We start from the raw sequence: 24,870 nt of genomic DNA on the forward strand, positions 1-24,870 counted from the left end.
TGCTTTGTGACCACCTAGAGGGGTGGGATAGGGAGGGTGGGAGGGAGACGCAAGAGGGAGGAGATATGGGGATATATGTATATGTATAGCTGATTCACTTTGTTATAAAGCAGAAACTAACACACCATTGTAAAGCAATTATACTCCAGTAAAGATACTAAAAAAAAAAGAAAGTTGATCCATTGACTAGGCATCTCTGCCGTGCCTAGTATGTGCCAAGCGCTGATTAGGAACTGCGAGTACAGTGCCGAACAAGACGGTTGTCATGGAGCTCAGACTCACGGGGAAGGGCTGGTAATACACAAGCTGGTTAAAAATTAAACAGGCTCATTTTGAGTTAGTGATAAATTCTACCCAGGAAAAGATGTGGTAGATCTCTATGACGGGGGTAGGTTAGCACTGGATCAGATAGAGAAAACATTCTGGAGAACATTGAGGTATTCTAGGTTAGCTATAGTTGTTTGGATTAGAAGTGTGCAGTAGAGATAAAGTTGGACAATTTTGGTGTCAATTTTGGAGGTAGAATGAGATGAAGTTGTTGATGGATTGGATGTGAAGAGTAAGAGAAGGAGAGGGATTGAAGAGGATTCTGAAGTTTTCAGTTTGAGAAACGCAGAGAGATGGTGGTATCATTTCAGGAGCTGGGGAGGCCGAACAAAGAATTAGATTTGAAGCAAAACTGAAGAGTTCACGCAAGCGGGAGGAGATATGGGGATATATGTATGTGTATAGCTGATTCACTTTGTTATAAAGCAGAAACCAACACACCATTGTAAAGCAATTATACTCCAATAAAGATGTTAAGAAAAAAAAAGTGAAGAGTTCTCCTTGACCATGTCAGGTGCTATCCAGATAGAGATGACAAGCTCGACATTGAATATATGAATCTAGAGTCAGACGCGCAGTCTGAACTCGAGCTATAGATTTTAGCTTCAACAGCACACACATGTTATTTAAAGCCACAGGACAGGAAAAAAGGAGAGGCGAGCCCTGGATTCCTGGTGTGTGTAAACGTGTCTGCTGAACTCAGATTCGTGCATCTAAACGCATACCCAACCTGTCTACCTAGATGTTGAGTAGGAATCTCAAGCTTAACATGTCCAAACCAGACGTCTTGACATTCCCCCTAAAACTGTTTGACCGGGCTTCCCTGGTGGCGCAGTGGTTGAGAGTCTGCCTGCCAATGCAGGGGACACGGGTTCGAGCCCTGGTCTGGGAAGATCCCACATGCCGCGGAGCAACTGGGCCTGTGAGCCACAACTACTAAGCCTGCGCGTCTGGAGCCTGTGCTCCGCAACAAGAGAGGCCGCGATAGTGAGAGGCCCGCGCACCGCGATGAAGAGTGGCCCCCTCTTGCCACAACTAGAGAAAGCCCTCGCACAGAAATGAAGACCCAACACAGCCAAAAATAAATAAATTAAATAAATAAATAAATAAATAAATAAATGAAAATTAAAAACAAAAAAACCCAAAAAACTGTTTGACCCATGATCATCTTCATCTCAGTTAATGGCAATCTATTTCTCCAGCATCTCAGACCAAAATTTTGCGAAATTCATATATATATATGTATATACACATATATATATACACATATATAGTAGTATATACTTGTACTATATGCATATACATAGTAAACATGTAGTATATTATTCATGTATATCATATATATATGAATTTTATACTTGTGGTACTGAGCTCTTATATTCAGAAACTCTCGTCATTAAATTTTGCGCAAGGTTTTAAAGAACAGGATTAAATATCTTATGAATAAACTTACTGAAAAAATTACAGTTACACCTTCATATTTCGGATGATTAATGTTTACATGTCTCACAGATCATGATGGCTTCATTCTATCAAGAAGTAATATTCCAAGGCATGACAGGCCCTGAGGGTGAGGGAAAGATTATTGACATTTCTCTCTCTCTCTCTTTCTCTCTCTCTCACTTCTCTCACCAACCATCAAGGAATCCTGCTGGTTCTACCTTTAACATCTATCCAGAATCTGACCACTTCTTACCACCTCTGTTTACAACACTGCACCAAGCCCCAGCATGTCTCCCCTGTATGGTCTGATCATGTGTATGGTCTCCTAACTGGTCTCCTACTGAGTTATTGACATAAACACATCATGATCACTCCTTTACTGAAAACCCACCAGTGGCTTGCCATTTCACTCAGAGTAAAACCTGCAGTGCTCATAACAGCTTTCCAAGACCCTGCATCATTTTGTCCTCATGAGCTATTGGATGTCATCATCTACTTCAGCTACACTTGTCTCCTTGCTATGCTTCATTCTATCCAGCCATGTTTCTGCCTCAGGGTCTTTGCACTTGCTGTTTCCCAAATGGAACACTCTTTCCCCAGATATCTGCCTGGCTTGTTCCCTCACTGCCTTCGAGTATTTGCTCAAATATTGTCCCCCTCCCCTGCTAGCACTCCTTATTTCCTATTTTTAATGTATTATGTATCACCTTTTATCATAGTGTGTAATTGTATTTATTTTAAATTTTTGATTGTCTATGTCCCTCTGCTGGAGTGTAAGCTTCCTAAAGACATAATTTTTTAATCTGTTTTATTTACAGATGAATTCCAAGTATCTAGAGTGGGCACAGAATAAGAAACAATAAATCTTTCTTGAATTAATGAGAAATGTAAATTCCTAGAAAAGACCTGAGTTTTTTTTCTTATTGATCTTCAGTTGTTTTTAAATCTCTGCTTAACTTAATCTTGATTTTTATTCTACTTCTGCAGGAGCTTTCTCTAGGTTTGTTCAACAATAGACTACTAAGGTGGGGGGGATCAAAAGGTTCTTGATCTCTTTTCTAGTTCTTGAGCCATTTAAGGAATAAATGGCTGCATTGCAGGTTGTTTTTTTTTTCCCTCCTGCTGCTGTTGCTGGATAAGACTCATTTTATGAAATGGGCCATGTGATGCAGTAAACCAGAGCTCAGTGGCCACTAACTTCCTATGTCCGTGATTTGAATAAATACTTTTTCTCTATAAGAGAGAGGCTCATCCCCTCCAAGTACCAGGACGAAGCAGGATAGAGGATGGCTTCTTGGAGTCAGGCAGACCTGAGTTTAAAACACAGCTTTCAGTTCCCTCTTGGGGGATCTTTGCACAGTTCAACTTCTCTGAAAACACTAAAGAAGTTAATGCAATTGAGATAATCAACATGATGTTTCTGGCACAGTACGTGTTGCATGGTAACCACTCAGTTAATAAAAACAATTACTTATTTTCCCTGTTGGTTTGATATCACTTTCCTTTCCAAGTCAGAATGCAAATAGGAGATGGAAACTCTTGTTTTAAGAGTGAGTTGGGCCAACTCTCTACATTTGCCAAAGAGGTACTTTATCTTATTTGTTCAATCAGAGAAGAATACCTTTGTCGGTGAGCTTATTCCATTGTAAACACCATGGCTCTTCTGCTCAGGCTACAACTGAATGATTCTCCTCCATCCTGAACACGTGCATGTGGAATTTTGAATGTCGGCGTACCTTATTTTTATTCTCAAAAATGCCATCTTGAGAGAATCTACCTTTTGGGATCTATCAAGTCCTGATTCAGCATTTAGTTACCCATACCAGCAATTTGATTTCTGCAAATAAATTTCGGAGCCCTTTTTAAATGGCTGTGTGCTTGTGTAAATATCCTCCCAGGCAATAAGACTGAATGTTTGCATCCCTGAGCTCAAAAGGCTGAGCAGGCATGTTGCAAGGAAATTACCAGCTGAGTGCCAGGGCTCAGAACTCAGGAGTAGTTTAGGGAGATGCCCTGGTATCAGCTGTGAAATGTGGGAGAGCTATAACACAATTTTAAGAGAAATTCCAGCTTTATCCTTCATTCACTTATTTATCCAACAAGTATTCATCAAATGACTGACCTGTACTAAGTCCTTTTCTAGGTGCTAGGGACACAAGCGATAGTGGTAGTAGAAGTAGACGCAGCAGCAGCAGTAGTCGGAATAGCTACCACTTAAAAAAAAACTGAGCATCTATGGTGGACCAGGTACTCTACCTGGGACTTCATGGCGATCAGCTCATACTCTGAAGATGATTTTCTTTTTGCATCAGCCAGTCATTTCTTCTGGGAATGAATCTCACCAGAGCATATTATTTTTCTCATGTTGGGAAAGGGAGGGCATGGCAAGTTCAAGAAGGACTGCTATGCTAGATTGATAGGATGAATGTAGAAGTCACAAGTGAGAGACTTGGGGATGTCACACCTCTTTCCCTAGAAGGGTGAGAAATAGAAATGCACAGCTGACGGTGTGTCTGATAAAGTAACCCCAGCTCACAGGTGAGTGGTCCCTAGGATAGTAATGATGGAGTTACTGCTTAGTGAAGGAAGGGACAATTGTTATTTGTTCTTGTTATGCTAACAGGGAAGATATGATTTCCTCATATATTATAAAACTGTCACTGCATTGCCCTGGGAGAAATGAATGTTGGTTTTGGTGAGGGTGCAAGCTTCCCAGGGAATTAAGGAGAAAAATCTAATGCTAGTGGGGAGAACGAATTAGAGCTGGGGCATCCATAACCTTCTCTTCTTGTTGGATACAACACCATCTCTCCTCATTTGGAGCTATCAGATTCAGCAGATGAGAGCCTTGATTTGACCTTAACGCATGGCTGAGTTCCAAAGTATGCAAGATACAAGAACGTGGAAACACTGAAACTTTGTCCTCCTTTTTGGAAGAGTGTGGCTTCCAAAGAGCTCAGGGTTGGGGCACTGAGTTGGAAGGCTTAGAAAAGGAGTCCCCAGAAAGACATCATTATGCATTAAGGAGAGATGATAATGGGAAGTAAGGCTAGGGATACAGTCATATGGGAAACATCCTTCTGAAGGCTCAGCCCTTCCTCACTTAGTGTGACTCTAGGTAACAGGTGTGAGACTAAGTCACAACTTGGGGCATCTTACATGAAGGTTCTGCAAAGTCTACTTGACCTTTCATTCATTCATCAACATTGTGCTCAGCCCCCGCTACGGGTCAAACACTGCATGGTGGCAATACAATCAGTCATGGTTCTTGGCATCGTAGGGCTAATATTTTGATGAAGGGAACAAAGAATAAACAAATTTATGAGTAAATAGAATTACAAATTGCGATAAGTTCTAGGAAGGAAATAAGGCCAATCATGGCTTTAGATAAGGTGCCTGTGGAGAGCTTCATTGAAGAGGAGTCATTTGGGTGGAAAACTGAGAGATGAGAAGGAGTCAGTGTACAAAGGACTGGGGACAGAGGGAGAGGGGACAGGATAGGGAGGGCAGAATTCTTTGGAACTTCAGAGCAGTAATTCTCAACCTTGGCTGCCATTTGGAAACTCTTGAGAGAATTTAGAATTTACCGATGCCTGGTTCCCATCTCCAAGAGACTGTGATCTCACTGGTCTGGGGTTGGTCCAGGGAATTTATATATTTTAAAACCTAGCCCCCACCCCGGTGATTCTAAAGTGCAGCCAGGTTTGCAAAACCCTGGCTTAGAGGAAGAGAAAGGAGCAGGGATGGCTGGAACCTAGTGAGGGGGGAAAAAAGAGCCAAGAAGAGGTAAAAAAAGGAGGCAGACTGTAGATCATTCAGGGCCTTGGAGGTTGTTATAAGGAGTCTGACTTTGATTTTAGGCAGTCAAATAAATTTATTCGTTTCTACTGTAGCAGTGTGTGTGTGTATGTGTGTGTGTTGACTGGGGAAGACTGAAAACCAGGAAATACATGAGAGGGGTCAGTATCTACTCCCTGACTGTCCTGCCAAAGTCGTCAGAAGAGAGGGAGATGAAGGGATGACAGCTGTCTCAGACCCCAGAGGTATGAAAACCAGCTCGCTGCCGCTGAGTCAACTCCTAAAGCTTAAATGACAGACTGAATTTCTTGATATCTCCCCGATTAATATACTGGCAAAAAGTGGAGGGGCAAGTTACCAAGAGATTAGTGAGGATTATTGTAGGGGAGGGATGGGAATTTATTCTCCAGGACTCAGAATGAATAGGGACCCCCCAAACTCCTGGAGCGATGCCATCCCATCCAGGTGCCTCAGCGTCCCTCGCCACCTGAGAAGGGTCCACGGACCAGCGACACCAGCATCCCATGGAGCTTCTTGGACACACACCCCAGGACTGCTGACTCCAAAGCTGCATTCTGACAGGATCCCCATGTAATTCACGTGCATTTAGAAGCTTGGGAAATGCTGCTTTAGCTGTTTCCTGTCAAGGCTCAGCTCGGCCCACCCAGGGCAAAAATTCAAATCCAGCTGCCACCCTTCCCTTACTTATTCCAGGTCTGGCTACTTCTTTGCATCTCTGTGATTTCTCTTTCCTGCCACCGGTGAAGACACATCCTCTCTCTCCCCTCTGTGTTCCTCTTCCCCAAATTGTAGTTACCTTCTCTCACCTGCTCACCTACTCTCTCTGCTTCCATCTCCAACTAATTGTCTCTGTCTTTCTTTTTGTGAGCACAGATAGAGGACTTGGCAGAGCCCTTCCACACGCACTATTTAGCTGATCCCACAGCAGCTTTGCTTCTCTCCAGTTTACAGATGAGGTCACTGAGGCTGGGGGAGATTAGACCACTTGCTCAAGGTCACACAGTAGTAAGTAGGGGCCCCGGACTGAAGCAAGATCTGTCGGATTCTAAAGCCTATGCTCTTAATAATGAAGAAACACAGCTCTCTGCATGAACAATTTTATTGATTTTCCTATAAGATGTGCTCATTCCTTCTTCTGAACCTCTCCATAGCATTCTGTACCTGTGGCAGAAGAATATTTATGAGGTATTCACCATTGGTTCTCCCCTGATTTCTCTTCTGTCGTATACCTTACTTCTCAAAATTAAAGAAGAGAGAGAGAAAGAGAGGCTTAGTATTGCATTTGATACCTCAGGTTGGCAAACAGAAATAACCTTTTTGTGTTCAAAAAGCCTGAACTTCCTGGGGAGAGAGGATTTATAGAAGACAGGCTATATTTGCAGGATCTAAGAAGCAGGGGAGGATGGTTGATGCACTGTGCCTTGCCCTGGGCTGGGGTAAGGAGAGGAGCCGTGAGAGAGAGGATGACACAGCTCAAAGGCAAACCCTGTGACTTGATTCTCAGGAGAGCATCTGTTTGTAGAACCAGAGACCTCAGAAAGGTCTGGGGGTCCATCTTGGAAGTTGGGACCAGAAGCAGCCTTTTCACGATCCCATTGCTCCTTGGTGAGGAGTAATAACAAAGAGGGAGCCGTGGGTGTGAACGGGAGCGCGAGGTTTCCCAGCAGCAGCCTCCGTGGACCAACAACTGAGGGTAGGGCCGGATGATGGATGAACCAGGAGATACTTGCCCACCTGGTGAAGAATCTCAAGAAGCTAGTTGCCCCAGACTCTGAGTCCCTGACGTCCAGAACTTAGACACAACTCAGGAACAAGATTAAGCTTCTGCCACTTGGCAAGAATGGGAACACAAAAGAGAAAATTAGTTGACTTGGTAAGAAAATGATTCTATTTCTTTGCAACTGAGTTTGAGGACAGAGAGTTGTGCCCACCTCCAGCCTCTCCAGAGGTGGGCGCTGTCTTTCCCTGGCCCTGTGTCCTGCCCAGCTCTGGGATCGGATCTGCAGCATCTGCAAGCCCTGCCCCCTGGGCCCAAGGTCTTTGGAAAACAGCTCAGGGTCTCCCCAGAGCCCTCCTCTCTTCCTCGATCCAGGGCATTGCACAGATCTCCCTGCTTCCCTAGGGAAGGCGGGGCCTCCCGCGGTGCTCCTGCATAATTGGGACGATGCGCAGGAAAATTAAAAAGGTCATTAATCACCGTGGAGCCCAAGGCAGCTCTCCGGGACCTATTCTTCATGATGATTAATGGGAGGCATCTCCTCCCCACTCCTCGATTCATTTTCCTGCCACCATTCACTCACTTTCCTTTGCTGTGTCCTCTTCGTCCCCGTCTGAGGGAACAGGGGTTTCTGGAGACCACCAACTCAGGGTCAGGTCTTTCCTGGCTGTCTTCGTTGCCACCAGACCTGGAGTGGACCCAGGGTGAGCCCCCCCGATCAGATGCACAGCTGACAACCCATGGGCAGCTCACTTCATCTGGGGGATCCTCAGCTGCTTCGTCAAGAAAATGGGGGCGCACATACCAATTGACTCGCAGGTTGTGAAGATGAAATGGGAAGATGCACGTAGCGGTGCCAGATATGCTCTCTGGACAAGAGTGAGGCTGCCTAAAACGTTAATGTCTCTCTCCCTCTTTTATTGTTATTTTTATTGCTCTGATGAGTATTGTTGTCCTTCAATGCTCTTGCAGTCCTTAATCACTAGGAAGGACTGAGGATAGATCCAAGGGATCTCACTGCTCTTTGATGAGGACGATGATCGTGATGATGACCACCAGGATGATGGACATTTACTGGGTGCTAGTACCAACTTCACATGGATTATTTCACTCAAACACGTCAACAACCCTGAGAGGCACACATTATTAGGCCCATTTTACACATAAGAAAACATGTTCAGAGAGGGAGAGTAACCAGCTCAAAGTCACACAGCTAATAAACAGCAGAGGAGGAATTTACACCCAATTCCATTTGATGCCAGAGCCTGTGTTCTTCTGAGAACCAGACACACCAGCTGTCCTTTCTCAGGAGCTGCATGCTTTCTTCCTTGTCTCTCCTTTTCCCAACCTCCAGATGGGGCTGCCCTTCCCCAGCAGGACAAGCCAAATTCAGGTCATGCTCGAATAGCCTCTTCTTCTCCTTTTGTTTGCCAATTAAACTCCCACTCGGCTTGCTGCTGCTTAAGATAAGCAGCTCTTTCTGCCCACTGCTGCATTGAGCCCAGGGTCTCGCTCTGACCAGCCCCCAATCAAGAGACACTTGATTTTCCTGAAGATAACTATATCCTGGGGGATTTGAGTGAATTTATAAGGAAAGAGCAGATCCTGTCAATTTAAAGCATGGTGAAGTACTTTTCTGAGGCTGGCAGAAATGAAGCAATGTTACCCTGTCAAATACAAAATCTTGGAGAGGGGTGGAAAACATTGGAAGACCAAGATGGAATCATGGTTCTGTTGTTGACTTGCTGGGTGAACTTGGGCAAGTCACTCTCCTCTAGGGTGGGTTCCTTAGTACAATTACAGGGTGAAAATAGATCCTGAAAGTTTAAAGGTGGAGCTAAGATGCTGGGATGGGGGGAGAATTTGCACAAGAGGAAAGGTGTTGGAGGAGAGAAGACTTGAGAGAGAAGGGGCCAATGCTTTGGCCTCCCCTGGCCTTCTGCTGGACATGCATTGTGAGAGACCAGATCTCAGGCAGCGTGGATGTCTCAGGGAGTCCTCAGGAAACTTAGTGGGGGGCTGAGTAACAGTAGGAAGGAAGATGAAAATATAATGATAACCATGAATGTATCAGTGATGGTATTAAAGGTATTGGGGAACATTTATTAAGCAACAATTATGTGCCATTGTTTACCATAACCCTATGAAACAGCTACCAAATAGCATCTTCGTGTCACAGAGGAGAAACCTGGGGTGCAGAGGGGTTGGGTCATTTACCCAAGAACACGTAGGGAGCGACTGGCAAAGCCAGGTCTTGAACCCTTGTCTTTTCAACTCTAGAGTCAGAGCTCTTAGTGCCCACGCTTGGCTGAGGTTCACCACAGTGTCGTGTGGATCTGATATCCGGCGGCCCAGGGAGTCCTGGGTACCTGGGTGCCTAGAGGCTTTCTCCACATCCACAGCTTCTGCCTCAGTTTACCTGCTTAGAAAACCAGTCTACCTGAGTACCTGGGACCAGCTACATAATATTATGGGGCTCAGTGAAAAATGAGAATACAGGGCCCTTTGTTTAAAAATCATTAAACATTTTAAGATAGCAACAGCAGAGCACTTAAGCGAGCATGAGATCCTTCTGAGCTCAGGGCCCTGTGGGACACTTACCTGGCCCCAGCATATTTCCCTGAACCCACTCCCAGTGCACTCTTCCCAAAGGCAGGGCTCTGTCCCCCGTACCCTCGGTTACTCTCTGGCTCTTCCTCAGGATGGAAAGTTTGCATCCCTCCCTCCCTTAATGGTCCCTGTGCCTCTGTCCTAGGCTGGTTGCCATGAACTCATCTTGGTGTTTGCCAGATGCCAAGTAAGGGCTGTCAAATGTCTGCTGCTCTGTAGGCCACTGGAATAAATTACTCTCCCTTTATGCCTGTGACTGTCCATTCCTAACCCACCAGGAAGAAATGTTCCAGAATATGAGCAAGTGCTAAAGGCCTCCTCTAATTAGCTGGCTGGTGGTTAACGAGGGATTTCACCGGGCAGAGACTTCTGGTGGTTGGTGCGTAATTACCATGGAAACATTCACGCCACCCTCAGTGCTTCCCTCAGCCTTTTTCCCCAGGGAGTAGACATTGCTTGGCAAAAGCTGCATCTGGGCTATTGACATTGTCTGTGAGAGAAATAAATGGACAATTAGAAGCAAAACAGGTTGAGAAGCAAGACTTGTTGGAGCAAAGTTTTACCCGCATCCATCCTGGGGCCTAATTGATGCTGTAGTCCCTACATGAGAGGAAATCATTGGAAGGTGGTGGATTCAGTTTGGATGGATCCTGTTTTGTTAAGCTCAAGGACAGGGAAAAATGCCTAATTAGGAGCCAGACTTTCCTGCCTTTTAGAGGCAGCTGCTGGGTTGGCCAGGAGATATAAAGACTTTTATTTCTTTTTCCATTTTTACACACAAATATTTATTTATTCTATCCATCAGTGGAGTGAAGCCCCACTATCACTGTGTAAGTGGGATCAAAAAAAAATTTAATCTTGTAAAATGCAGAATCATTTTCTTGTGAAGGTTATAGAATGAGAACAAGGGTCGGATGAAGTGTGAGAGCTGGGTTAGTCAGGATGGGCTAGGCTCTGCTGAAGTAACAAATAAACCGTAACATTTCAGTTGGCTTAACACAATAAAGGTCATTGAATGGGTCATGCAAGGTTCAACTGTGGCCAGGCAGCTTTTTATATCATGTTCCTATGCCACCCGGAACACACGGACTTCAAGTTGCTGCAGGAGAAGAGAAGGATGGAGGAAGTACCACACAGGTTCTTAAAGGCCGTGGGGCAGAAGAGACACATCTTGTTTTTCCTCGCACTCCATTGGCTACATCGCTCTAACCTAATGCCATGAGAGCCTGGGAAATACAGGGGGACCATGGAATTTTGGTAGCACCAAATAAACATGCCACCATATTGCATTTAAAGAAATTGTCAAAAATGCAAGCCCTTTTGGAGGATGTGAATAGAGGGACCAACAGCTCCCGGATCCATATCACCTTCTTTCACCTCTGCTTCCAAGGGTCACATTAAATGTCATACCAAAGAGTGAAAACCGTATCCTCCTTCCTGGAAAGCCTTTTCCCACTGCCTGGGCTGTTGTTTGCTGGTTTTCCACCTACGCCCTGGGAACCAGGACTGTGTCCAATGCACTCCCACCCAGGCTCCCTTGCTTCTGCATCCAAAGGCCAAAAAGAGAGAGTTAGAACAGGAAGGAGAGCTCGGACTGGCCAGTTCTAGAAGGGACAGCACCCAAAAGGTTGAGAGAAGAGGGAAGGTATCTAGAAAGGCCTCACAAAGGAGGGTGCATCACACCAGAATTTTGAAGAGTGAAGGATGCATTCACTCATTCATTTATTCATTCATCATTCATTCACTTCTTCATCCATTCATTCACTGACTGGTGCCTGCAGGGACTAAATGAGGCCACCTTTTCTCCCTAGGGATATAGGCTCGAGCAAGGAGTGGGCACAAGGCAGAGTAAGATGCAGTCAGTGTCTTCAGAGATGCATAAAGGACCTCACGGACTCTGGAGAAGGAAAAAGGAAATTCTCTGTGAACCAGAGGTATCCAGGAAGGCCTGTGGTGGAAGTGAAATTTGACTTGTATCTTGGAAAATGGATATTAATATTAATTTATGTTAGTGTTAACTTCAGGGTTGTATTAGAGATATCTTATTGCACAAGGCATACACATTTGTGGTTAAAAATGTAGAAGACAACAGAGAAGTAAACTAAACAAAAGAAAATTAGCCAACAACTATTGATATTTTGACATCTATCTGCCTACCTACTTATCTATCTATCTATAACATATGGCCATTCATTCCATATAAAATATGGATATTCTTTTATGATCTACTTTTTATTTTATAATATAGTAATCAATTCTGTATTAATAAATGCAGATGTACATTATCATTTTAAACAGGTGAATCATATTCTATTGTAGGAATATACCTTCCTTTCTTTAATCAGTCCTCTATTGTTGGATATTTACATGGCTTGCAATTTTTTGTCATTATAAATGCAGTTGTGATTAAGATCTTTGTAAATGAATCTTTGTGCAGTTGTTTGCTTAGGAAAAAATTGAGTGTGTTTTCCATCGGTAGGGATTGGAGGCTTGACATGAAGGATGTTCTTGGCAGAAGACTCAGAGAAGGCAGAGGCGTAGAATCGGGAGCGCACGAGCAGATAACAGGAGTCACGATGCACAGTTAACTGCAAGCCTACGGTGCGCCGGGCACTGTGCTATAAGCCTTCGCATACACCACCCCGTGCAATCTTCATAAGAACCATTTGAGGGGTATTGGGCTCTTCCTGTCTTACCGATGAGGAAACTGAAACACAGAGAGGTTAAGTTACCTGCTCAGGGTCACACAGTAAATAACTGAGCTAAGAGTGGATCTCAGTTCGTGAGACCCCCAAAGCTCAGGCTCAGTTCACTTAGTAAGTGGTGACCAAGGTTATCACGCTGGTCAGTTAGTAATGATGGCTCTATTTTTGCCTTCACACCATTACTTAGGTAGACATGTGAAAAACAATGGCACGAAGGCTCTCGTGCCTTCAGGCCGGCACAGGCGCCAGCGAGGACTAACAAGCCTTCATTGCTTTCTCCTCAGGATGGGTGATGTCAGCAAAACTTCTTGCTTGGAAATATATTGTTTTGAACTTGGCAACCTGTAAGCTGGGTTACCATGGTTACCAGAGGGCCCTGGGGAATGATGAACATAAAGGGCGGGCTTGAAACACAGTCAAGTCCTTCCCCTCCAGCCTCACCCTTAGCTGGTGACAGTCTTTGACAGACCCTCGCGTGCCCAGGGAACCCCACACCACCATATTCATGCACAACCAGGTTGACAAAATACACCAGTGTTTTCAGCATGTAATAACTATTAATATTTATGGGACACAGTGGGGAAGCACTTCATGCGGATTATCTTCTTTAATCTTCCCCAAACCATACATGATATATGCTGCTGTTATTCCTATTTTACAGGTGAAGCCACAGAGACACAGAGAAGTTAAAAGACTTGCTCCGATGTCACACAGCTAGCAAACGGCAGTCTGGCTCCAGAGCAAGTGCTCATAAATAGCTCATTCTGGCTAGAGCCAAGATCTTTAGGAAGTCACAGCAAACAACATCTCCAGGCATCTTGTTGGTACCTAGCTTCTAAAAATTGCTGAAGGGAATATGGGTTCTTAGAAAGGCCATAAAAGGTTTTAGGCAAGAAAGATATGGGGCATTAGCAGGGATGTCCTAAAACAACTAGATAAATAGAAGCAACAAAAGGAAGTCCAAATTCAAATGTTCCTAGGCATCCAAGCAATTAGGCCTAAGGTCATCGTGAAAATCCTAGCAGGCAACTCAGGATGGCAAGGAGTTCTAAAGGTCAATGTTTACTCTACTTCAATAAAATTAAATTAAATTAATAAAAAGAAAAACCACTCTGACTCTGATGCCCAAGCTCTTGGCATCAGGCTGCATGTCCAAATCTCTAGACTCACCTGTCTCTTCCCCAACGATGCCCCATTTGTACCATTCTTCTTTTTGCTCTTCTTCTCAGAGCTCCAAAGTGTTAAGAGAATTTGCAACTTTTTCACAGAACAGAAAAGGCCACAGAGCATACCATGATAATTGGGCTTGTTTTGTGGGGAGGAACGCCTGTCTTGGTGTCAGGACACCATGTAAAAATGTGTTTTTATTCCACATAAATTAGTCTGTGTGTTCACCCCATGCTGGTGATGGCCTGGTGGCCTAAAGGGACTTGGCATAAACTCTGCCCACGGAGATCGCTCATTAGTATAAGCAGGGCCCCTGTCTGCATTTTCTTTTGTCTCTTTTCCCAGACCAGAGCAGAACACAGGGTCTAATTGGGAGGCAGATTGCAGAGCAAATGTGAATGAGCTTTTTCTTCCCAAATACTTCTCTTTAGCCTTGTCTACACTAGCAGAGGAATAATCCAGGACAGGGTCAGGCTGCAGTGAAAGTAGGATGTAGACTCATTGTGCCTGCAAGCCAGAGACTTAGAAAAGTGTATTCATGGAATCTTGGAAACTCAATTCAGAGAATCTTAATAATGGAGAGCTGTTTACTCATAGATGCTCAGAATTGCAGAGTCTTAGAATTTTACATTCTTAGAATTGTGGAAATAAAGATGCAGCTAGACATCAGGGCCACAGTTGCCCTCCACGAGCCTGCATTTCAGCTAGGTTGGACTTTCCGCATTTCCTCAAATGGGCTTTTGTTTCCCTCCTCCTGCCAGCCCCTACTCCCTTTGTCTGACTAGTTCATGATCATCATTCATGTCTCAGCTGAGATATCACTCCCTCTTGGGGGCCTTTCTCTCCATCTGCACTAAGACAGGCCCCTATGAGAGGAAAATGGAAGCAAGCCCCTCACCTTCCCTCATCATTCTCTTCTCCCCTGAATTGACTTAATGCTTCCCCAGGAGCCCCCCAGCCCTCTCCCCCACCTCAGTAGTCTGCAAAGTCTTTCAACGGAGGGATTTTAGCTCTTTCATTCACCCCCACATCCCCAATGCCAGGCACATGCCTGAGCCAGAGAAGATACTCAGTAATATCACTGTTGAATGAATGATTGCATAAATGATCTTGGACTCTCTAGCTCTCAGGACCGGAAGGAACTTCAGTGTTAACCTTACTCACCTCCTTTCCCCAAGTCCCCTGCAGAATCCTGGACCAATAGTTGTCCTGCCTCTTCTTGAACTCCTGCAGAGAAAGGGAGCTCACCATCTCCAGGCAGGCGCAGCAATCCTTCCATGGTAGACAGGCTCACGTTACGTACCCTGTGACATTACCTTCCTACCCCGGATGTAACTCCTGGCACGACCTAGCACAGAGAAGAGCAGACTTGCAGTCCCAAATTGCTCAGTGGCAAGAATGATTCCCCAAAGGCTTATAGCAGGTGCCTCGCACTGGCAAACTGGTGACGGAAGAGTTGTATTTGACATAGAGTCTGATTTTCTAGTTCCATGATCTGAAAAAACTAAACTCCTTTGAAAGTATAATACAGATACAGAAAAGGGCACATATCACGAGGGTACAGCTCAGTGGATTCGCACAAAGTGAGCGCAATTGTGCAACCAGCCCAGAGGAAGAAACAGGACAGGACAAGTGCCTCCTGCCCCCTCTGGTCACTCCCTGCAACGTCCTGCTCTCTTGACTTCATGTTGATGGAATCCTGCGGGTGTATTCTGCTGACTATTCAATATTCTAAGATTTGGAAGAATCGACACTGAAATCTGGCAACACTGCATCCCCAGTTCCCTATGGTAGCCGTGGCTGGGTCTGAATGACAGCTACCCTTTTACACAGCGCACATGCTGTGCAACCGGTCCCAGGTCTCACCACTCCCATCCCGGGTGCATCTGACATGCTTCCCTTTGCTTGCCCCTGTAGGCATTCAATATTTTCCAGTTATTGTCCAGTTATTTTTTCCTAGATGTTGGCACCTCTAGTAGCTACATCATTTCATATGGGGAAGGCTTGTGGTGGAGCAGAGCAACGTTTTGGTTTTGGAAATAGATAGACATGAGTTGGAATCCTGATTTGTTACTAACTGGAGGGTCTACATAGCATAAGGCTTCAGAACATGGGCTCTAGTGCCAGATAGTTGGGTTCAGGTGGGTTTCAGTATGACCTTGGGCAAGTTATTTCACCTCTCCCTGCCTCTGTTTCATCTGTTAAGTGGACAAAAGAATGGTCCCTACTTCACAGTGTTGATATGAGGGATACAGGAGTTCATGCTTGTAAAGCACTTCGAACATGAGTCCTGGCACATGAGACATGTTTGTTAAACAATTAAATAGATACCCTTAAGTATGTTATGTCGCTCTTTAGAAACTCAGTTCAGTTACCTCATCTATAAAATGGGAGCAGTAATGCCAGCTACCCAAGTTTGTTGCTAGAATTAGATGAGAGAACCCATATTCAGGGGCTCCCACAGGTAGATGTCAAATGAATTTATTTGTTCTCCTTCCACCAAGAGGGACCCATTTGACTTTGGTTTCCATATGAACAATAAACAGAACTATTCAGGACTTGGCTTTGTTTTGAGCTTAGTGGTCCTGAGGCCACCTTACCATCCTCCCCCTCTGCCAATGCCCAGCCCTGGAATGGTGCTTAACAGCTTGAGTCTCTCTGCTTCTCTGGCTTTCTCCCCTTAAATATTCATGGCCATACATGGCCTTTATTGTCACAGCTTATTTATTAATATGTTTGAAGCTGAAGCTGGACATTTTTTTTCTGTCTTATTCATAGTTCATTTTTACATATACATTCCTTTTTTAATATTCTTTTCTCTTTCTGACTCACTTCACTTAGTATGATAATCTCTAGTTGCATGCATGTTGCTGCAAATGGCATTATTTTGTTCTTTTTTATGGTTGAGTAGTATTCCATTGCATATATGTACCACATCCATTCACCTGTGCATGGACATTTCGGTTGTTTCCATGTCTTGGCTACTGTGAATAGAGCTGCTATGAACATATGGGTGCATGTATCTTTTTGAATTAGAGTTTTGTGCAGATATATGCCCAGGAGTGGGATTGCTGGATCTTATGGAAAACAGTACGGAGGTTCCTCAGAAAGCTAAAAGTAGAATTACCATAGTTCATTTTTATAAGACAAAACCTCAAACTTAAAATGTCCATCTCTCTAAGGTTTCCATTTCAGGAGTTATTTTTCACGTTGTTCAGCATTTTGACATGAAAGACCTGTTTTCAAGAGGAATCAAGCTGCTCTGAATGATATGTTATTCATTCATTAGTTCATTCACTCATTCGTTCATTCATAAAACATACCTTAAGCACCATGCTTGTTTTTTGGGGGGATAAAGTCTTTATTGATAAATAGGTTAAATAGAATAAGTAGAATGGTGGTTTGTTAGGGAATAAAAATGCAAGCAGAATCTCAGTGTTTCTCCACCCTGGCCTCTAGCTCTTGGCTTCTGCTTCTTACTGGACCCTTTGGACAGTGAGGCCTTGCTGGGCAAGCCAGGCCTTCTTGGGCCCTTGGGAGTCTCTATCTTCCTGGCCAGTGATGCAAGCATCATCTTGGACCCACTGCCCTCAGGAGGAGCAGTAGCCTTGGCTCTTGGCCTCCTCAGCTGCTTGGATAGTGACCTCTTTAAGAACCTTGGCTTCCCTCTTTTTTTGTCTGGGGAAGCAGCTCCATTCTTGCCCTTGGTGACCATGAGTTTTGAACTCTGACTCTGAGCTTTTGTTTTCCTGTGGGCCTTGGCATCTCAGCGGCTCCTTCTGCCTGTGACCTTTGACTTCCTGCCTGGTTCGTTGGCACTGGGAGGGGCCTGTGTAGCCTTGACTGGTTGTGGGGAGGCCTTCTTGGCCTTGCCCAATTTTCCCTCTTGGTCTTTGGTCTGGCTGCGTTTCCTGGGGGTCTTCTCCTTAGGTACTCCTGGTTTGGAGGGAGGTGCCCTCACCTCTGCTGGCTTCTTGAGTCCTCCTTTCACCTCACTGGGTTGGGAAGGTCCTTCTTTGCCTCACTTGGTTTCTCGGGGCCCTTCTCCTCAGCCTCACTGGATCTCCTGGGAGCTGTCATGGTGGACATCTTCTTGGGCTGAATTTTCCTTTTGTTCTTGGGAACTAATTTGAAGCTGCTGGTGGCCCCCTTGGCCTTGGAGTTGATGGGCCTGAGGAAGAGGCCAAGGCCTGCTTCAGCATGTACTTGAACTGAACGACTTCCACTGTGGGATGCTTCAGCAGGATGTCAACCCTGATGGTTGCACCAAGGTGCCCTGGTACTGCAGCCATGCACAGCACCGGAAGCCAGCGGTGTGGCATTTGGCCTCCATTATGGCTCAGGCCTGGCTTTTCAGACCCAGACCATAAGGATGATTCTACCATGGAGGTCAAGGAGGTCGAGGAGGTCAAGGTGTCACTGGAGGCAAAGTTCCTGGGAGCCACTGCACAGGCAGATGTAGGTGGCCAACCCCCTCCCCCAGGCATCATCATATTGTTTTTAAGGAGCTAAAAAAACAGTGCAATGGCATGTGGGATCTTAGTTCTCACACCAGGGATCAAACATGCGCCCCCTGCAGTGGAAGTATGAACTCTTAACCACTGGACCACCAGGGAATTCTCTTGAATTGCATTTTTCTAATGACTAATGACAGTAAGTGTCTTTTCATGTGCTTATTGGCCATTTGTATATATTCTTTGGAGAAAGGCTATTCAAATCTTTGGTACATTTTTAATTGGGTCATTGGTCTTTGTGAGTTGTAGAAATACTTTATATATTCTGGATATAATTTCCTTATCAGATATATAAATTTCAGATATTTTCTCCCATTTTGTGGGCTCTCTTTTCACCTTCTTGATGGTATCATTTGCAGCACAAAAGTTTAATTTTAATGTAGGCCGATTTATTCTTTTTATCACTTGTGATTTTGCTGTCATATCTAGGAAAACGTTGCCTTAAAAAAGCCATGAAGGTTTACTTCTATATTTTCTTCTAAGAGTTTCACAGTTTCAGCTCTTTTTTTATGTCACAACTTTTAAAGAATTAAATTTTAAAAATTTTCTAGCTTTATTGATGTACAATTAAGAAATAAAAATGTATATGTTTAAGATGTATAGCATGATATTTTGATATATGTGTACATTGTGAAGTAGTTACACCAATTAAGCTAATTAAGATATTGGTCACCTCACATAGGACATGTGTGTGTGTGTGTGTGTGTGTGTGTGTGTGGTGAGAACATAAGGTAACTTAACTCTTTTAGCAAATTTCAAATATACAATACAACACTATTAACTGTAGTCGCCACGTATACGTTAGATCTCTAGAAATGAATCATCCCATATAACTGAACCTTTGTAAACTTTGACCACTGTCTCTCCCTTTCTGCCACCTTCCAGATCATGCAGCCACCATTCTACTCTCTGCTTTTCTGAGTTTGACTTTTTAGATCTCACATATCAGTGAGATCATGCAGCATTTGACTTTCTGTGTCTGACTTATTTCATTTAGTATATTGTCCTCTAGGTTTATTCATGTTGTCACAATGTCAGGATTTCCTTCTTTCTTAAGGCTTAATAATATCCCATTACATACATGATCTATAAAAATCATGTATCAAAAGTCTATATATATACTCATAACATATACCCCATTTTCTTAATCTATTCATCCATTTATGGACACTTAAGTTGCTTTCCTATCTTGGCTATTGTAAATAATGCTGCAATGAACATAGGGGTACAGATATCTCTTCCAGATACTGATTTCATTTCCTTTGTATAAATACCCAGAAGTGGAATTGCTGGATCATATGGAAGTTCTATTTTTAATAGAGGTCCCTATTCTTAAGGGACCTCCATACTGTTTTCCATAGTGGCTGTACCAATTTACATTCCCACCAACAGTGCACGAGATTTCCCTTATTTCCACATCCTTGCCAACACATGTCATCATTTGTCTTTTTGATGATATCCATTCTAAAAGGTGTGAGGTGATAACTTGTGATTTTGATTTACATTTCCATGATGATTAGGGATGTTGAGCATCTTTTCATGTACCTGTTGGCCATTTGGATGTCTTCTTTGGAAAAGTGTCTATTTAGTTCCTCTGCTTATTTTTTTTTTTTATTGAATTGTTTTGTTGTTGTTGCTGTTACTGAGTTATATGAGTTCTTATATATTTTAGATGTTAACCCCTTATCTGATGTATGGTTTGCAATTATTTTCTACCATTCTGTAGGTTGCCTTTTTATTTTGTTGATGGTTCCCTTTGTTGTGCAGAAGCTTTTTAGTTTGATATAGTCCCACTTGTAGATTTTTGTTTTTGTTGCTGTGCTCTTGATGTTACACCCAAAAAATCATTGCTAAGCCCAATGTCAAGAAGTTTCTTCCCTTTGTTTTCTTCTAGGAGTTTTATGGAATCAGGTCTTATGTTTCAGTCTTTAATCTGTTTTGAGTTATTTTTGCAAGTGAAGTTAGAGAGGGATTCAGTTTCATGTTTTCTGCATGTGGTTATCCAGTTTTTCCAATACCATTTTTGAAGAGACTATCCTTTCCCCATTTAATATTCTTGGCTGCCTTGTCATATATTAATTAACTTATATGTTGTGGTTTACTTCTGAGCTCTCTATTCTGTTCCCGTGGTCTAAGTGTCTATTTTTAAGTCAGTACCATACTGTTTTAATTACTTTAGCTTTGTAGTATAGTTTGAAATCAGGGAGTAGAGCATGATACCTCCAGCTTTGTTCTTCTTTCTCAAGACTGTTTCGGCTATTTGAGGTCTTTTGTGATTCCATACAAATTTTAGGACCGTTTGTTCCATTTCTGTGAAAAATGCCATTGGAATTTTGATAGGGATTGCATTAAATTTGTGGATTGCTTTGGGTAGTATGGATATTTTAACAATATTAATTCTTTTGGTTCATGAACATGAGATATCTTTCCTTTGTGTCTTCTTCAATGTCTTTCATAAATTTCTTATAGTTTTTTACTTTACAGAATTTTCACTTCCTTGGTTAAATTTATTCCTGAGTATTTTTTTTGATGCTATTGTGAATGAAATAGTTTCCTTTATTTCTTTTTCAGATGTTTTGTTGTTAGTGTATAGAAACAGCACTAATTTCTGTATGTTGATTTTATATCTTGCAACTTTTTTGAATTTGTTGATTAGTTGCAATTTTTTTTTGGTTGAATCTTTAGGGTTTTCTAAATATAAAGATCATATCATCTGCAAATAATGACATTTACTTTTTTCTTTTCAGTTTGGATGCCTTTTATATCTTTGTCTTGACTAATTGCTCTAACTAGACTTCCAGTACTATGTTCAATAAGAGTGATAAGAGTGGGCACCTTGTCTTCTTTTGACCTTAGAGGAAAAGCTTTCAATTTTTCACTGTTGAGCAAAATGTTAGCGTGGGTTTGCTGTAAATGGCCTTTATTATGTTGAGGTATGTTCCTTCTGTACCCAATTTGTTGAGGGTTTTAATCATGAAAGGGTGCTGTATTTTGTCAAATGCTTTTTCTGCATCTATTGAGATGATCATATGAAAATCTTCAATGTTTTGAGGCATAGAGTTCTCTTTTATTCTAAATACAGAATATCCTATCAGGCAAAGCTATGGATCTCTTTGTCCTTATGGCCTGTATTTCTTCCCCCAGTACAAACCCATGTGCCAGTGCACTGTGCTGGGTGTGGAGAACTGTCACTGAAGCGGAGTGACACTCACACTCTATGAGTGAGAAATGAAGAGGGGTGGCAGTGCCTGGCCTTCTTGGCTTGTCGCCCATGGTGTGGAACCTCAGCCCTAGGAGTTAGCTGGGGCAGAAGATGTTAGAATCAAATATTCTCTGTCCATTGTGCCTGGGGTAGAGCTTCCACCATGTGAGTCGGGGGGCTGGGTGGGGCCTGAGAGACTCGATCCTCTCAGCTATGTCGGCCTGGAATAAAGCTTTTGCAATATAGGGCTTTGGGAGATGAGAAATGTCAGCAACCTTCCCCAAACTGGCTGTTGGAGGGGAAGAAAACCCCTGTCTTCTTGGTTGTACACACCTGAATTATGGCTCTGGAATGCAGTGTTGGGGGGTAATGGAGTGGGTCACAGCTTAAATGCTACAGACTCTTATGGAGATTTAGTGGATTTTCTTGAATGAATGTTTCTCCATTTGCTCCATGCCCTTAGGACAATTTCCAGAGACTTTGGATGCCTTAAAAACTTTTTATCACCCATTCAATTGTTGTTTCACTGGAAGGAGGATCTACTGAACACCTCAATCCATCATTCTGGAAGTCCCACCATGCACTTCTAATTTAGAGTTAATTCAGGAGACCCTGAAGTGACTTGGGCTAGTGGACTGATGTGTGTAGTGTCAGTCAGGAATCTCGTGATGTAGACAGAGAAGGTGGAGGGCTGGCAACTTTCCCAGTCCTCCTGATTATTCTGGAGTCTGGCATGTTGGGATCAGGTGGCTCTGGGTTGGAATTTGAGCCCAGTGTCTTGTTGTTGCCACTCACCCCTCTCTCTCTCTGTAGGGTTGGAATGACAGCTCTTGTGGCCAGAGTTGTTGGGATAATTGGATGAGATAATACGGGGAGTAACTTAGTTGAGTGTATGGCAATGAGAAATGTCTTGGTACATGATGGTTGGTTTTACTCTTTACAGCCCTCTGCCCAGAAGTCAAAGCTCAGCAGGAATTCTGAGACTTCTCTCTTCGTAGTCTGTGAAGAGAACATCCTCCAGCCAGTCTGTTCTCCCCCATGCACCCTCAGCCTACCCAGAGTTTCCTGCTCTTTGTCCCCTTGGGAGAATTTCTCTGCCTCTCTAGTGGATGGTCTCTGGCTCCTATGGCCTGCTAGGTCAGGCCAAGGATGTCTCTCCCTTCCCAGATGCTAAGGACTGAATGTTAGTGTCCCTCCAAAATTCATATATTGAATCCTAATCCTCAGTGTGATGGTATTTTGAGGTGGGGCCTTTGGGAGATCATTAGTTGATAAGGATGGAGCCCCATTGAATGAGATTAGTGCCTTTATAAAGGCAACCCTAGAGGGCTCCCTCACATTTTCTGTGAGCTCACAGTAAGAAGACTGCTGTTTATAAACCTTCGGTCTCCCCACGTGTGGCTCTGGTGGGCCTCAGTTTGGCTCCGGCTGTGGTGGTTACTCTACCAGAGAGTTCAGGCAGTGGACTTTGGCAGTGTCTATGTGATGCCATCTTTGTCTGCAAGCAGAGTGCACAGACCTGGGATGTGGTTACCTCCACCTTAGTTACGAAGACTTAAGTTGCCTGGAACTACCATGGGGGTGGGTCCATTATAGCGAACCACCTCAGGAGTGGTGCCCAGGCAGAGAGCCTCTGAGGTGTAGGGGGTGACATTGCCACCCTAGTGGGCCTGGAAGCTGGAGCAGTGAGCCAAAGAGGATTATTCTTGAGCCTTAAAGGTCTAATGGAATTTCCTTCTTTAGGCTTTGGACTTACCAGGGACCTGTTACTCATTTTTTCTTTTGTATTTCTTTTTTTTGGAATGAGAATGCCTATCCTATGCCTGTCCCACCATAATATTTTGGAAGCACATAACTTGTTGGGTTTCACAAGTTCACAGCTGCAGAGGAATTTGCCTCAGGATGAGTCATACCTGTAGTCTCACCCATGTCTGATTTAGACGGTATTTAAATGAGACTTCGGACTTGGACTTTAAAGTTGATATTAGAATGAGTTAAGATTTGGGGGTTATTCACATGGAATGAATGTACTTTACGTGTGAGAAGAACACAGATTTCGGGGGCCCAGGAGCAGAATGCTATAGATTGAATGTTTGTGTTCCTCCAAAATTCCTATGTTGAAACTTAATCCCCACTGTGATGGTATTTGGAGGTGGGGCCTTGGGAATGTGATTAGGTCATGAAGGTGGAGCTCCCATGAATGAGAGTAATGCCCTTATAAAAGGGACCCCAAAGAGCCCCCTTAACCTTCCACTATGTAAGGACACAGCAAGGAGATAGCCATCGATGATCCAGGAAGCAGTCTTTTACCAGACACTGAGTCTGCTAGTGCCTTGATCTTGGACTTCCCAGCCTCTAGAACAGTGAGAAATATATATTTGCTGTGTAAGCTACCCAGTGTATGGTATTTTTGTTATAGCAGCGAAACTGGACTAAGACACCAGCCTTCCAGGGCTCACATATTCAGCTTCTCTTGCACTGGAAGCATCGTTCAGAAAAACAAGCCCAAGACTAGAAGTCAGCAGCTCTGCTTACATAACCCTCTAGGCTTCAGATTCTCTTTAGCAGTAGATACCATTACCCACCTCATAGAACTGTTGTGAAGATATACTTCCCTGGTGAAAACTGTTTAAAAACTCATTTCTTGTTTCCAATGATGAAACTTTTCCTTTAAACTGAGTTGTCATACAGAATAACATCAACTACCACTTACTATCTGCCAGACAAAGTTCTAAGTTCTTTTACATGTATTAACTCATTAATCTTAACAAAAACCTTAAAGGTAAATACTACAGCCAACCTCACTTCATAGATGAGGAAACTGACACATTGAGAAGCAAAAGAACTTATTAAATATCACATGGCATCTAAGTGGCAGAGCTGGGGTTGGAACCCCTCATGCTCTATAGCCCAGCTCCTGGTTGGGGCAGGCAGGTTGGTTATCTCCCCACAAAATTGTTCTCCTTCTTCCATTTTGGCAGAACTCCAGTTTTGTTTGGATGTCCACCTCTCCCCATCATGAGTTGGGGTTAAATTCTAAAATGTCCAAGGTAATCAAGGTTGTCCTAGTCCCATTGTTGGTGATTGGTTTAGGAATGGGCATGTGACACTATCTGGCCAATGAGATATAAAGGGAAACATACAGGGGTTTCTGGGAAGGTTCTCCTCACAGATAGAAGGAGACACATGGGAAAAAGTGTAACACACGGAACCACGGCAGCCATCTGATGCTTTGAGGGAGCTAGTCTGTGGAAAGCCATATTCGAGACCGGATAATCCGAGTTCAGAAAGAACTTGGGTTTTGTTACCTCTGGCATGGCCCTAGGACCAGACTTCCCTTAATGTGAGATTAGCTAATTTTCCTTG

At 43.6% G+C, this 24,870-nt stretch overlaps 1 protein-coding gene across 1 annotated transcript; it reads right to left on the reverse strand.

Annotated features, from left to right (window-relative positions):
- Nucleotides 1–17,164: 17,164 nt before the first annotated feature.
- On the reverse strand, nt 17,165–18,110 carry LOC103003515 (histone H1.8-like). Its single transcript, XM_028167575.2, is given in 3 exon segments — nt 17,165–17,784; nt 17,787–17,975; nt 17,978–18,110. Coding segments are annotated over 3 exon segments (942 nt in total).
- Nucleotides 18,111–24,870: the final 6,760 nt, after the last annotated feature.

This window comes from Balaenoptera acutorostrata, chromosome 15 (genome assembly GCF_949987535.1).
Source record: "Balaenoptera acutorostrata chromosome 15, mBalAcu1.1, whole genome shotgun sequence".
Lineage (NCBI taxonomy): Eukaryota > Metazoa > Chordata > Mammalia > Artiodactyla > Balaenopteridae > Balaenoptera > Balaenoptera acutorostrata.